General features: G+C 41.5%; 1 protein-coding gene across 1 annotated transcript; it reads left to right on the top strand.

Moving 5' to 3' along the window:
• Nucleotides 1-9,551: 9,551 nt before the first annotated feature.
• Nucleotides 9,552-15,436, top strand: LOC115173285 (40S ribosomal protein S27). Its single transcript, XM_029731242.1, has 4 exons — nt 9,552-9,632; nt 10,343-10,451; nt 13,504-13,614; nt 15,188-15,436. Exons 1-4 carry the CDS (start codon nt 9,627-9,629, stop codon nt 15,214-15,216), a joined length of 255 nt encoding a protein of 84 aa, XP_029587102.1. The 5' UTR covers nt 9,552-9,626; the 3' UTR covers nt 15,217-15,436.
• The last annotated feature ends 458 nt before the right edge of the window (nt 15,437-15,894 follow it).

Below are 15,894 nucleotides of genomic sequence, written 5' to 3'. Positions count from 1 at the left end.
TTTCAGCCACAGGGCTTTTTCTCCCATGCTCTATGTTCAAGTGGGAGTATTGCGAACCGTAGGTCAGGATTTTTCACCTGGTTACATGTACATTGAACAATACAGCAGCTTTTCTGCATTGTTTTGGTTATTTCTGTATAACAAAGAAATCTAAATCTATGTTTGGCCACACAGTCGTGGGTGAACAGGGAGTACAGGAGGGGACTAAGTACACACCCCTGCGGGGCCCCAGTGTTAAGGAACAGTGTGGCAGACATGTTATTGCCTACTCTTACCACCTGGTGGCGGCCCGTCAGGAAGTCCAGGATCCAGTTGCAGAGGGAGGTGTTTAGTCCCAGAGTCCTTAGCTTAGTGATGAGCTTCGTGGTCACTATGGTGTTGAACACTGAGCTGTAGTCAATGAACAGCATTCTCACATAGGTGTTCCATTTGTCCAGGTGGGAAAGGGCACTGTGGAGTGGATCTGTTGTATTTGTAAGTCGCTCTGGATAAGAGCGTCTGCTAAATTACGTAAATATTGGGGCGGTATGCGAATTGGAGTGGGTCTAGGGAGTCCGGGAGGATGCTGTTGATGTGAGCCATAACCAGCCTTTGAAAGCACTTCATGGCTACGGGGCGGCAACTTAAAATGTATAATTTTTTTGCAATGTTTTCATAAACCATGTCCAATATTTGATTGGCAATACAAAAAGCTGTTGTTGGTCACATTAATGCTAACATTAATGCACACTGTGCAGTTCCAAAATAATCCAAATGGTGGCAGCCTTAACCACATTAATGTTTTGCATGAAAAAAAATATATAGTTACGTGCAATTTAGCAGGATTGGGATTTTAAACTGACATTCTTGGGATTATGTTGGAACTTGTCGTGGAAATTCATGTACACTAAGAGAGACTTGGACAACTATTCAAACAATCAATCTTTATTTAACATTGATTAATTATTGCAAAAATGAAGCTGGTCAACAGCACACTCTGAAGTGCGTGTTGCCGAGAGCTTAACCTTTACAGAAATGCGGAGTTCTTTATATAGTAGATCTAAAAATGCTTAGTCTTGGCTGGTTCCACCCATCCCATGCAGATTGGGGCATCATAAGCCACTCTGGGTTCATCCTGTTGTTATCTACACAGGGGGGTGTTGTTTAACCTCCACCCGGCTTAGTCTCCCAGATGCAAGGATGATTTTGAGACTAAGGATTATGTTCTACTCCTCCAGGCTATCCCTATCCCGGTTACACCCACCACATCTTGTCTATGGAATGCAGTCTTTAACTCATTTGTCAGCTCAAACCATCTCTAGTGACCATACACCCAGATTAGCTGCAGGAAGCTAGAGTGAAAACCATCCCTTTACAGACACACAGCATTTAATAGAACAGAAGTGTCTTACTATTTGTTAAGTATATAATTGTTAACTATTAATATCAAGCAAATCAGGTAAATATGTAATTTTTCAGTCACAAGCTGTATGAATTCACATTAGCAATAGGCTTGTATTACAACTTAGAATGGGGGCGGAGGGGACACCTTTTGCAGATAATATTTACAAACGCAGGCACCAATTTTATAGCATTTGTGGTAATTAATCACATATTCCAAGGTCAATTAGCTACAGGACAATATTTCTACCTAATTTATTACACAAAAACAAATACACACCCTCCAACACCCCTGTAGGAACAACACTTCACAATTTTACACACATGTACATACGAGCATGCAATCCTTTCTCCAACTAAATATTCACAATGTTTGTGAGTTATATTACAGAGTACTAGGATGTTAGTCTATCCACCAAGATTCGAAATTAAACAAAATGAAACTGTAGGTGCAAACCTGTCTATGACTTCACTCTTTCCCCAGCGTGTTAGTATGTATATCATTATCATGATGCATTCCATCTTTGGTCATTGGGCTCCTAAACCAGGTTTGTAGGCGTCTTAACGCACTGAAAGATCTCTCACAGCTGCTAACTGGGATGGTCAGTGCGGCCTGTATGATTGCTTTCTGTGACAGGAACATATCAGGGTTTAACAATTTATATACACAGCACATGTCAGAAGTGGCATCTTTACTTTTTTTGAGAGGTAATGTTTAGCAAGGACTACTTCTTCTGGCTTGAGAGGAATATGCCATGTTTGTCTTGTGTGGGCCTCCCCTCTCTCTATCTTCTCCTGTGTTCTCGCTCTGTCCTGTCTGCTCCCCTCTCTTCCTTGCTGTCTGATGTTCTGCATTCCTGGATTTCCTATATTATTACAGAGATGACATAGTATCAGTGCTGTAGCAATATGGAGTATTCTGAACAGACAAACACACATATAAGCAATATACTCACGCACGCACACACACTTAGATTGTTGACATGAAAGCTATATTTCGTCTCCAATGTTTATTGAAAACAAATACATTTGCACAATGACCACTTGTGATTTCAAATACATTGTTACAGTTGTTGGTTAGCTAGCTAGTGAATTTTAGCCATATTTGCATTGACATGATATCAGTCAAAACACCTTAAAACAAGACATGGTATAAATAACATGATGAAACATGTTGAAATAAGCCACTTATGATTCCCACACATAGCAGTGTCATTCTTGCTAGCAATTTGACCATCCAGAATCACAACAGGCTGACTTATGTGCGCACATCGTTTATGTGACGTTGTCAGCCAACCCATCTATGCAGCTAGATGCTAAATAATTGTATATTGTAAACACACACATACACATGTAACAGTGTAGGTTCCATCCCTCTCTTCGCCCCAACCTGGGCTCGAACCAGGGGACCCTTGCACACATCAACAACTGACACCCACGAAGCATCGTTACCCATCGCGCCACAAAAGCCATGGCCCTTGCAACACAAGGGGGAACAACCACTTCAGGTCTCAGAGCGAGTGACGTCACTGATTGAAACGCTATTAGCGTGCACCACCGCTAACTAACTAGCCATTTCACATCGGTTACACACACACAATCTATTAATGTACTCATGCAAATTGAACAACCGTCTCTGTGTTTGCTGAGCTGCATCTTCAATTCCGCATGTCCATCTTCATGTTAACAGCTATCAAGCTTTGTTTTTTTAACAGATAACGTAATGTTAGCTAGCTAATTGAGTTGAAGTTACCAAAAGTAGCTAACATCATGTAAGCCTTAAGTTAGCTAGCTATTTTATTAGTAATTTTTAGCATATTTGGACAGTACTTGATTAAACAGTTATTGGTTAGTTAGTGATACTTTGCCCGGGTGGTGAACAGAGGTCCAGCAGTTGGATTCAGTGTCCAGATAGCTAATTGACAATAACTGTAACTTACTGTCAAAACCCTGCTCATAAAATGTGCTAGGTTGCTAATGAAGCAGCACTGCTAGCTAGACTGGGTAATCCCACACGTTAGTTAGTTAGCTTAATGTTATCTGTCAGTGAAGCTTTTGAGTCCACATCTTGAAATGTAAGTTACTCGAATCTGGTTCACTGTGAGGTCAATATCTCTGAATAATCATCAAATCAAAAATTAAATCAAATTTATTGGTCACATACACGTGTTTAGCAGATGTTATTGTGGGTGTAGCAAAATGCTTGTGCTTCTAGCTCCAACAGTGCAATAATATCTAACAAGTAATATCTAACAGTTTCACAACATATACCCAAAATACATGTAAATCTAAGTAAGGAATAGATTAAGAATATATATACATTATGTCAGAGTGGCATTGGACTAAGATACAGTGGCATAGTATAGAATACAGTTTATACATATGAGATGAGTAATGCAAGATACAGAGACATTAATTAAAGTGGCTAGTGTTTCATTTCCTTGAAGTGGCCAGTGTTCCTAATCTATGTCTATAGGCAGCAGCCTCTGATGTGCTGGAGATGCTGTTTAACAGTCAGTGGTGTAGTATAGAATACAATACAGTATATACAGCTCTGGGAAAAATTACGACCACTGCAAAATGATCAGTTTCTCTGGTTTTACTATTTATAGGTATGTGTTTGGGTAATGTCACGACTTCCACCGAAGGTGGTTCCTCTCCCTGTTCGGGCGGCGCTCGGCGGTCGGCGTCGCCGGCCTACTAGCCATCACCGATCCTTTTTTCCTTTTCCGTTTGTTTTGTCTGTGGTTCTTTCACACCTGGTTTCATTTGCCTTAATTTCTGTGCGTATAATTACCCCTGTTGCGTGCCTAGGTTTGTGTGGGATTATTCATGTGATGTTGCGCGCTAAGGTTGTGCCTTAGTTTGTTTTCACGTATTATACCAGGTGTGTATAAGTTTAGGAGCGTTGTTTTTTTCCCCTCCTTCCGTGAGCACTGGTTTCGCTTCCGTGAGCACTGGATATTGGTGAGGCGATCCAATGGTAGAGCGTGGCGCGAAATACAAATACCTAAAAAATGCTATAACTTCAATTTCTCAAACTATTTTACACCATTTTAAAGACAAGACTCTCGTTAATCTAACCACATTGTCCGATTTCAAAAAGGCTTTACAGCGAAAGCAAAACATTAGATTATGTCAGGAGAGTACCCTGCCAAAAATAATCACACAGCCATTTTCAAAGCAAGCACATATGTCACAAAAACCAAAACCACAGCTAAATGCAGCACTAACCTTTGATGATCTTCATCAGATGACACTCCTAGGACATTATGTTATACAATACATGCATGTTTTGTTCAATCAAGTTCATATTTATATCAAAAACCAGCTTTTTACAGTAGCATGTGATGTTCAGAACTAGCATACCCACCGCAAACTAATTTACTAAATTACTCATGATAAACGTTCACAAAATACATAACAATTATTTTAAGAATTATAGATACAGAACTCCTTTATGCAATCGCAGTGTCAGATTTTAAAATAGCTTTTCGGCGAAAGCACATTTTGCAATATTCTGAGTACATAGCCCGGCCATCACGGCTAGCTATTTTGACACCAACCAAGTTTGGGACAACCTAAACTCAGAATTACTATTAGAAAAATTGGATTACCTTTGCTGTTCTTCATCAGAATGCACTCCCAGGACTTCTACTTTAACAACAAATGCTGTTTTGGTTCCAAATAATCCATAGTTATATTCAAATAGCTCCATTTGTTCGTGCGTTCAGGTCACCAACTGAAGGGTGACGCGCGAGCACATTTCGTGACAAAAAATGTCTAAATATTCCATTACCGTACTTCGAAGCATGTCAAACGCTGTTTAAAATCAATTTTTATTATATTTTTCTCGTAAAATAGTGATAATATTCCAACCGGGCGATAATTCTCGTGAACGCGCCTCTCAGTCTCACTGTTCCCAGGCTGACCACTAACAAATTATCCTGCTGTTCTTCGCCCAGAGACAGCAGACACCCCATTCCACTTTCTGGCGCCTTCTGGGAGCCAATGGAAGCCTTAGAAAATGTCACGTTACAGCACAGATGCTGTATTTTCGATAGAGATGCTACAGAAGGACAACAAATTGTCAGACAGGGCACTTCCTGTATGGAATCTTCTCAGGTTTTGGCCTGCCATATGAGTTCTGTTATACTCACAGACACCATTCAAACAGTTTTAGAAACCTCCTTTTTAAACAACGCAATATTAATGTTTTAACTTATGAAGAGTTCAGAAATCAATATTTGGTGGAATAACCCACATCTTCAATCACAACTTTCATGCGTCTTGGTATGCTCTCCACCAGTCTTTCACATTGATGTTGGGTGACTTTTTAAGCCACTCCTGGCGCAAAAATTCAAGCAGCTCAGCTTTGTTTGACGGCTTGTGACCATCCATCTTCCTCTTGATCACATTCCAGAGGTTTTCAATGGGGTTCAGGTCTGGAGATTGGGCTGGCCATGACAGGGTCTTGATCTGGTGGTCCTCCATCCACACCTTGATTCACCTGGCTGTGTGGCATGGAGCATTGTCCTGCTGGAAAAAACAATCCTCAGAGTTGGGGAACATTGGCAGAGCAGAAGGAAGCAAGTTTTCTTCCAGGACAACCTTGTACGTGGCTTGATTCATGCGTCCTTCAGAGACAAATCTGCCTGAATCCAGCCTTACTGAAGCACCCCCAGATCATCACCGATCCTCCACCAAATTTCCCAGTGGGTGCGAGACACTGTGGCTTGTAGGCCTCTCCAGGTCTTGCACCCACTGTGAAATTGTGTACACCAAGGAACTTGAAGCTTTCCACTTTCTCCACTGCGGTCCCATCGATGTGGATAGGGGGTGTGCTCCCTCTGCTGTTTCCTGAAGTCCACGATCATCTCCTTAGTTTTGTTGACGTTGAGTGAGAGGTTATTTTCCTGGCATCACACTCCCAGAGCCCTCACCTCCTCCCTGTAGGCTGTCTCATCGTTGTTGGTAATCAAGCCGACTACTGTTGTGTCGTTTGCAAACTTGATGATTGAGTTGGAGGCGTCCTTGGCCACGCAGTCATGGGTGAACAGGGAGCACAGGAGGTGGCTGAGCACGCACCCTTGTGGGGCCCCATTGTTGAGGATCAGCGAAGAGGTGTTGTTTCCTACCTTCACCACCTGGGAGTGACCCATCAGGAAGTCCAGGACCCAGTTGCACAGGGCGGGGTTCAGACCCAGGGCCTCAAGCTTGATGATGAGCTTGGAGGGTACTATGCTGTTGAATGCTGAGATATAGTCAATGAACAGCATTCTTACATAGGTATGCCTCTTGTCCACATGGGACAGGGCAGTGTGGCGGCGATTGCATCTGTGCATCTATTGGGGCGGTAAACAAATTGAAGTGCGTCTAGGGTGGCAGGTAAGGTGGAGGTGATATGATCCTTGACTAGTCTCTCAAAGCACTTCATGATGACAGAGTTGAGTGCTATGGGCGATAGTCATTTAGTTCAATTACCTTTGTTTTCTTAGTGGCCATCTTGGTGGCCATCTTGAAGCATGTGGGGACAACCGACTGGGATAGGGAGAGATGTTTACAGAATATATCTGTAAAACACACCAGCCAGCTGGCCTGCGAATGCTTTGAGGACATGGCTAGGGATGCCATCTGGGTCGGCAGCCTTGCGAGGGTTAACACGCTTAAATGTCTTACTCACATTTAAGAAGGAAGGAGAGCCCACAGTTCTTGATAGCAGGCCTCGTTGGTGGCACTGTATTATCCTCAAAGCGAGCGAAGAAGGTGTTCAGCCTGTCCGGAAGCAAGACATCGGTGTCCGCGATGTGGCTGGTTTTCCTTTTAAAATCCGTGCTTGTCTGTAGACCCTGCCACATACGTCTCGTGTCTGAGCCGTTGAACTGGGATTCAACTTTGTCCCTATACCAACGTTTAGCCTGCTTGATTGCTTTGCGGAGGGAATAACTACACTGTTTGTATTCTTCCATATTCACAGTCTTCTTGTCCTGGTTAAATGCAGTGTTTCGCACTTTCAGTTTTGCACGAATACTCCCATCTATACATGGTTTCTGGTTGGGGTAGGTTTTAATAGTCACAGTGGGTACAACATCTCCTATGCACTTCCTGATAAACTCATTCACCGTATCGGTATGTGTCGATATTATTTTCTGAAGCTTCTCTGAACATATCCCAGTCTGCGTGATCAAAACAATTGAAGCGTGGATTCCGATTGGTCAGACCAGTGTTGAATAGTCCTCACCACGGGTACCTCCTGTTTGAGTATCTGCCTATAGGAGGGGAGGAGAAAGATGGAATCGTGGTCGAATGGAGGGCGAGGGAGGGCCTTATATGCATTCTGGAAGGTAGTATAACAATGGTTGAGAGTTTTAGCAGCACAAGTACAACAATCAATATGTTGATAGAATTTCGGGAGCTTTTTCCTCAAATTTGCTTTGTCAAAATGGCATCTTTCTAGAGCTCCAAATTTCTGACCTGAAGATCAATGACGTTATGATTTGACATTGCTTTTTCCAAGTTCCCAGTGGTCTTGAAAGCACCATAAATAGCGATGGGCCAGCTGAAGTCTCCGCTCTGACAGGAGCCCATGCTGGGGATTAGCCTCCTTACCCCCAAGCAGCTTTGGGTAGAGTTGGAAGCAAGGACGTCACTAGACATTCTGAATATCCGGGGCTCAACCCTGAACACCTGGGGGGAAGGATTTGATCCCTGCGCAACCAATATGAAGTGCCCCGCACTCTTGGCCTCGCACTCTAGCAGTAAACATTTTGCAGAAACATAACGCTATGTTGCATATCTCACTGCTTTCTTCCATGCGCTGTGCTCTCCTGATGCCTAATAAATAAGATCTTAATATTAATTCAATGGATTGTTGCAAGTACAAATTACAAATGCATTTTCCATGAAGAACAATTATTGGAAAAAATATTTATGCTGACCTAAGGTGCAGTGGGCACTGGGCAGCTGTAGCCTATGACACTTCGTGTCGCCAGCGGTAGCTAGTAACGTGGCCATTTTTTTCCCCTCACAAGGATTATATTTCAAGTAGGATAGCAGCCTACATAAGAAATAACTAATATTGGTAGCGATCTAGATGTCACCGTGATATAGTCTACTACTCAATGGGGAGAGCATGAACTGTAACAACACCGGGACACAGTGAGTGTCCTCCTTCGGGTTCACTCTGCCCTCAGCTGCGACATAAGTCATTGTTTTGCAGGCCCGGTGTGTCCTTATAGCCTCTCCCTGTTAACCATTTGTTTAATTTAAACAACATTGTTCCATAATGTATTAGCTAAACCTGTTCACTTTACCAGCAATAAGCAAACATTTTGTGCCACAGAAAGAAAGGAAAAAGTTGAATCTTGTAAAATAATCTGTGGTATTAGGCTATAGCAATGTTTTATTAGTTAGCTAATAAGGTCCCCTTGTCACCTGTCTTTTAACCTACAGAGTAACAGTCCTGGTGCTCTCTCTCTCGCTCTCTCTCATTCTATTCTTTATTTTTTTATGCTTATCCCAGGGGTGAGAAGAGCTAACAAATCAGAACTGAGGATTGTTACGGAGTCCCATTAGGTACACCTGATACTGCGCTGACTTTTCTCTCCTGGATGCTCTCCCTAACCCTAGCCTGTCTAGCTTCCGTAGACGCAGACTTCAATCCTACACTGTAAAACTTTCCCCTGTAAATGTACAGCATTCTACTGGCACCAGAGTTGCCAGCTTAATACTGATATGTTTCTTTACAGCTGAGATGCTGTAATATAATTTACAGTACTATTTTCCTTACTGTAAAACATTACAGCATCCCTGTACATTTACAGCAGGGATGCTGTAATATTTTTTACAGTAAGGAACATTGATTTAGTAGTAAAATAACAAATCTATGTTCATATTTAGGGATGTAAACAGAACAATCAGTGTCACAATCACTCATTGTGACGAGTGTAATCACTCACAATGTAATGTAGGGTAGGCCTATGGATTGTGACGTATTCTGTCATCCATGGGGCTGGGGATATGACATTTCGAGAGAGGTCTGATCAATAAAATGCATCTGGTGGCTTAATATCTACCTTAATTGAAAACTTGTCAAATCTATCAATAAATTAATTTTGACCTTACAAATATGTCCACCAACCTCATTCAATTCACTCACTTCCTGCCCGTGCACAAAAGTAACGTCAATAGAAACCCCTTGTTTCCGAACATGCCTTCTTTCAGGCAACGGCTATTTCTTCGCAAACATGCCAGTGAGTACCGGAGCCTGACATAATCACACTTTTACCGTTAACATAGGGCTTTGGATGACAATCTTGGAGTCAGTCAATGCATAATTAATTCGTGTTTTGACAGTTGTGTGTTTGAGCTCTGTCGTTCCAGTCAGTGTCGAGGTATTATCATAATCTTTCCTATACGCGCTGATTAGTAGCGCAGTGTGATACAAGATGGCGGCGTAAATATCGCAAACATGGAGATGAGTAACCTGGGAATGTAACACTAGCTACCATATGTCTGAATATACGTGCAATTGCATCCACTATATTGAATGATCTCGTAGAAAGTGTAGTGCAGGTACAGCTGAAATAACAGGTGACATGTATTTTATTTCCTCGAATAAGGAAAGGGAAGACCATTGGTCAACGTTGACGATATCTAATCCAGTAAACAAGAAATCTAGGCAGTATGAGAGGTTTTAGATTGCAAATTCATTGCAATTCCTGGGAAGTATCACTCGCAGGAACTGTTCAACTCATCTGGCTGTGAGCGAAACACTATCGCATGTGTTGTGTACCTATCTGACTGCATGTCAATATCATTCATAGTTTGCTCTGGATTAGGGTGTCAGTTAATTGACAAATGTTAAATGCACTGCCTTTTTGTCACTTGTAAGCAGTTGTCCTATCTACTCAAACTAAATGTAATTTTCTAAGCAGTCTTGCTTGTCCACTCTATCCTGCAGCTCGCAAAAGACTTGTTACACCCATCCCCTGATGAGGAGAAGAGGAGCCACAAGAAGAAGCGTCTTGTCCAGAGCCCGAACTCCTACTTCATGGATGTTAAGTGCCCAGGTAGGTTTCCTTCATTGCATTTATGCGTTTGAATCATGTACTGTATGTGATCTCTTTAGTTTATGGTTCACAGTTAGCTTTTTTAAAAATATATATATTATCAAGATTTATTCAATCAACTATGGGTATGCAGACCAAGTATTCAAAAAAGTTTGGTCTGTAGTCTTGGTTTAATCTAGGCGATGCACAATTGTCGTCATGCGCTGTTTGAATGAACATTTTGTAAGGCTTTCCCAAAAAACCTTACCAATTAAATATTGACTGCAAAGTAGGCCTCATGATGATCAAATTTGATTGGTTACATATACATGTTTAGCAGATGTTATTGCGGGTGTAGTGAAATGCTTGTGTTTTTAGCTCCAACAGTGCAGTAATATCTAACAATTTCACAACAATACACACATCTAAAGGAATGGAATTAAGAATAATTAAATATTTGGATGATGTTGGAGCAGCATAGAATACAGTATAAACGTATGAGATGCAAAAGTCTGAAGAGGCGACTCTGGGATTCTGGCCTACTAGGCAGAGTTCCTCTGTCCAGTGTCTGTGTTCTTTTGCCCATCTTAATCTTTTCTTTTTATTAGCCAGTCTGAGATAATATGGCTTTTTCTTTGCAACTCTGTCTAGAAGGCCAGCATCCCGGAGTCGCCTCTTCACTGTTGGCGTTGAGACTGGTGTTTTGCGGGCAATATTTAATGAAGCTGCCAGTTGAGGACTTGTGAGGTGTCTGTTTTTCAAACTAGACACACTAATGTACTCTTGCTCAGTTGTGCACTGGGGCCTCCCACTCTTTCTATTGTGGTTAGAGCCTGTTTGCGCTGTTTTGTTAAGGGAGTAGTACAGTGTTGTACAAGATCTTCAGTTGCTTGCATGGAATAGCCTTCATTTCTCAGAACAAGAATAGCCTGACAAGTTTCAGAAGAAAGTTCTTTGTTTCTGGCCATTTTGAGCCTGTACTCAAACCCACATGCTGATGCTCCAGATACTCAACTAGTCTAAAGAAGGCCAGTTTTATTGCTTCTTTAAGCAGTACAACAGTTTTCAGCTGTGCTAACATAATTGCAAAAGGATTGTCTAATGATCAATTAGCCTTTTTAAAATGATAAACTTGGATTCGCTAACACAACGTGCCATTGGAACACAGGAGTGATGGTTGCTGATAATGGGCCTCTGTACGTCTATGTGGATATTCCATTAAAAATCAGCTACAATAGTCATTTACAACATTAACATCTACACTGATCAATTTGATATTTTAATGGACAAAAATGTGCTTTTCTTTCAAAAACAAGGACATTTCTAAGTGACCCCAAACTTTTGAAAGGTAGTGTATGTATTCAGACCCTTTACATTGTTGAAGCACCTTGGCAGCCATTACAGCCTTGAGTCTTCTTGGGTATGGCACTACAAGCTTGGCACACATGTCTTTGGGGAGTTTCTCCCATTCTTCTCTGCAGATCCTCTCAAGCTCTGTAAAGTTGGATGGGGAGCGTCACTGCACCGCTATTTTCAGTTTTCTCCCGAGATGTTCGATTGGGTTCAAGGCTGAGCTACTCCTGCGTTGTGTGGTTAGGGTTGTTGTCCTGTTGAAAAGTGAACCTTTGCCCCAGTGAGTTCCTGAGTGCTCTGGAGCAGGGTTTCATCAAGGATCTCTCTCTACTTTGCGCCATTCATCTTTCCCTCATTCCTGACTAGTGTCCCAGTCCCTGCAGCTGAAAAACATCCCCACAGCATGATGCTGTCACCACCATGCTTCACCTTAGGGATGGTGCCAGGTTTCCTCCAGATGTGAAGCTTGGCATTCAGGCCAAAGAGTTCAATCTTGGTTTCATCAGACCAGAGAATTTTATTCTCATGGTCAGGGTCCTTTAGGTGCCTCTTGGCAAACTCCAGGTGGGCTGTTGTGCCTTTTTACTAAGGAGTGCCAAGGCCTTCCTCCCCGAATTGCTCAGTTTGGCCTGGCGGCCAGCTCTAGGAAGTCTTTGTTGTTCCCAACTTCTTCCATTTTTAGAATGAAGGTGATCACCGTGTTGGATCTTTTATGCAGCAGAACATTTTTGGTACCCTTCCGCAGATCTGTACCTCAACACAATCCTGTCTTGGAGCTCTACGGACAATTCCTTCGTCCTCATAGCTTGGTTTTTGCTCTGACATGCACTGTCAACTGTGGGACCTTATATAGACAGGTGTGTGCCTTTCCAAATCATGTCCAATCAATTGAATTTACCACAGGTGGACTCCAAGTTGTAGAAACACTTCAAGGATGATCAATGGAAATGGGAAGCACCTTTCGAATCTCATAGCAAAGGGTCTGAATACTTTTGTAAATAAGGTATTTTTATTTAATACATTTGCAGAAATGTCTATGCCTGTTTTTGCTTTGTCATTATGGGATATTATGTGTAGATTGATTTAAATTTTTTTAAAACATCCTCAATTTTAGAATAAGGCTTTAACTTATTTTAATTATAAGGTTAAGGGGTCTGAATACTTTCCGAATGCACTGTAGGAGTACCTATTTCTTTAACTGCTCAACACAGAATAGCCTCATGTACGCACTCCCTCAAATAGAGAAACTATCCTTCCTATTTTATTCGGCTTTGTTCAATTGTATTCTTCATAATATAAAATAATGCCATGGAATTCTAAACAAATAGTGTAGCCCACAGCCATATGGAATAGCCAGATTTGGACCTAACATAAGGATAACTCAAAGTATGCTGTTCTGTTCTTTTGAAATAGACTACCTTTGAAATGGGTCTAAAGAAACATGAAAATGTAGTCTATCTAAAATAATGGATTTGTGACGGTGTAGGCAATATTACAAGGATTTATTAGACTTCTTAAAATGTAGAGATGTTCCAAAGGTCTGTATCAGTGGCTTGTAGGCTGTGTGCAGAAGCCAGGAGATTCTAAATGTGTTTGTTAATTAACTGTCAATTACCATGAGATGATAGTTATTTGCTTGACAATCACCGGCTGATTGTGACCACCACAGCCCTAGTCTAGAGCCCTGGTGTCTTAATGATTGTATTTTTGTTTCCCTCAGGATGTTACAAGATCACAACGGTGTTCAGCCACGCCCAGACAGTTGTGCTGTGTGTGGGTTGCTCCACAGTTCTGTGTCAGCCCACTGGAGGCAAAGCACGTCTCACAGAGGGTCAGTAGTCTCAGCATTTTGTGTGAATTGCTGGTGGGTTCACCTGCACCCACTAGCAATTGCTAATAACCCGTCTGTAACCGCCAGATCTGTTAGGAAATCTAAAGCCTGCACCCAACCCTAAACCGCAATATAGAAAATGCGCTGTACAGTTCCCTTTTGTCCTTTTTTTGCTTCGGGGGATCAATTAAAAAATAATAATAATTAAAAAAAATTTTTTTTTTTTTTTTTTAAAAACTTTATTCCCATGTTTCGAAAAGCATTTGGCAAGTTGGAGCATGTAAAATTAGGCCCTAAAGCTTAGGCTTATGCACTAACGCCAGATAAAAAATATTGGAAAAAACCCTCAAGGTAGCCTATAGATATTAATCTTACAATTATACATTTATGGATTTTACTGCATTGTTTTCACTTTATTCAACCTGCCCGCCACCTATCTGCCTTTCATCCACACAATATTTCATGACCCTGAACCCGCCCGTCCCCCATATATAACTGCAGGTTGGGTAAACCCGCACATCACTAGTGTGTGCCCCCTTGTGTTTTCCAACTCACGTTGGAGAGGACAGTCTCTTAAATAATTGAATGTCTTTGGGGGGTGGAGGGGTGTCTCCAGCAGTTTTAGGTACAGCAGCAATGTCAATATTTATTTATGTAGTTAAGGGCCTTCATGTGCAATCAGTTATTGGAAGTTCCCGAGTTCCGACTAGAAAGTTTCACTTGAGCAGTCCTCCAAGTCATAATTACAAGTGGGAAACAGAGAAAATGTTACCTGAGTTGTGATGTTTCACCACTGACCTCGCACCCTTGCAACCAAAAGATGACGACAAAGTAGTTTGACAAACTTATCAATGTGGATAATGTAGCTAGTTTGAACATTGTCAATGTTAAGCAAGCTAGCTAACTGTATTATTAGCAACGTTAGCTAGCTTATCTTATCAAGCTAGCTTGAATCGTATTGGTTGAAGAATTTGACTTCAAAAGCACTAACACGATCATTTAAAAAAATGTATATTAGATATTATAATTTTCCTACTTTATACCCCAATTTCGTCATATCCAATTGGTAGTTACAGTTTTGTCCCATCGCTGCAACTTCACGGACTCGGGAGAGGCGAAGGTCGAGAGCCATGCGTCCTCTGAAACACGACCCTGCCAAGCCGCATTGCTTCTTGACACACTGCTCGCTTAACCCGGAAGCCAACTGCACCAACCCTCCCCTAACCTGGATGACGCTGGGCCAATTGTGCGCCGCCTCGGGGGTCTCCGTTCACGGCCGGCTGTGACACAGCCTGGGATCGAACCCGGGTCTGTAGTGACTTAGGCTGCTGCGCCACTCGGGAGGCCCAGCACCTGAACACAATCATGTTGGACCATTCCATTCGAACATTGCATAACCTTACTATAGACTTAGAAGATTTGAAATTATTGTTTTGGCAGTGAAAGCTTTAGTGCCATTCAATCTGACAGTTTAGCACTAGGTGCTATAAATGTTCATTTGGTTTCACACTGCTCTCCGCAACTCTCTCCTCAGATTCTTTGTGGCCTGACTGTCATTTTCTCTTTCCATCAGGGTGCTCTTTCAGGAGGAAGCAGCATTAGTTGTACTTCTGATGCCCCGGTAAAAATGTAAGAGGAGGGGTTGGACAAGTTGATTTCAGCGACTCCAGCCTCAATACTGCATCCAAGAAAGATTGATCCAGAAGTGCTCATGATGCCTGGACACCAGATGGGATTACTCATTCAATGTGATAGTCTACTTTGTTGCAGTAACTGAACTCTTCAACCAATCTCTTTTAATACAATTGTTTTGGCTAAAGAATTGGTTGTTTGTACTTTTGTTTCCTTTTCCATATTTGCCTAAATTGGGATTGAAATGTTTTACTCTACATCAGTTGGGTAATTCACATGAAACCAGTTTTTTTAAAACATGTCTGTAGCAAATTGAGTTACAAAACCATGATGCGTTTGCAAAAATCAACTATCATTATGAGGACTACGGTCAACATTTTTGGCAAAGTGTCTTATTTTAAATTGTACGTTCTCGCCTGAATTTTGTACATTTTCAGTTTTCATTACCTTTTTCGGATTAAATTCTCAGTTATTTAATACAATTTTACTTTAGAAAAATGTAATTTATTTGAATAAAACTGCTGTAGTTTGTCCATAAATAACAAAACGATATACTAGTTTAAGTATACATTAAACGATAATATTATGTAGTGTCTGTCAACATGCATCTCACTTTTTAAAGTTCCTGTAAAAACTCCAATCAGTTTA

The sequence above is a fragment of the Salmo trutta genome, chromosome 34 (assembly GCF_901001165.1).
Source record: "Salmo trutta chromosome 34, fSalTru1.1, whole genome shotgun sequence".
Classification (NCBI taxonomy): Eukaryota; Metazoa; Chordata; class Actinopteri; order Salmoniformes; family Salmonidae; genus Salmo; species Salmo trutta.
The sequence above is the reverse complement of the archived record's forward strand: the minus strand, read 5'-3'. Positions and strand labels throughout refer to the sequence as shown.

Coding starts and splice junctions, on each gene's coding strand:
- LOC115173285 (XM_029731242.1), top strand. Junction 10,452..13,503: donor CATGGATGTTAAGTGCCCAG/GTAGGTTTCCTT, acceptor TGTTTCCCTCAG/GATGTTACAAGATCACAACG. Junction 13,615..15,187: donor CAAAGCACGTCTCACAGAGG/GTCAGTAGTCTC, acceptor TCTTTCCATCAG/GGTGCTCTTTCAGGAGGAAG.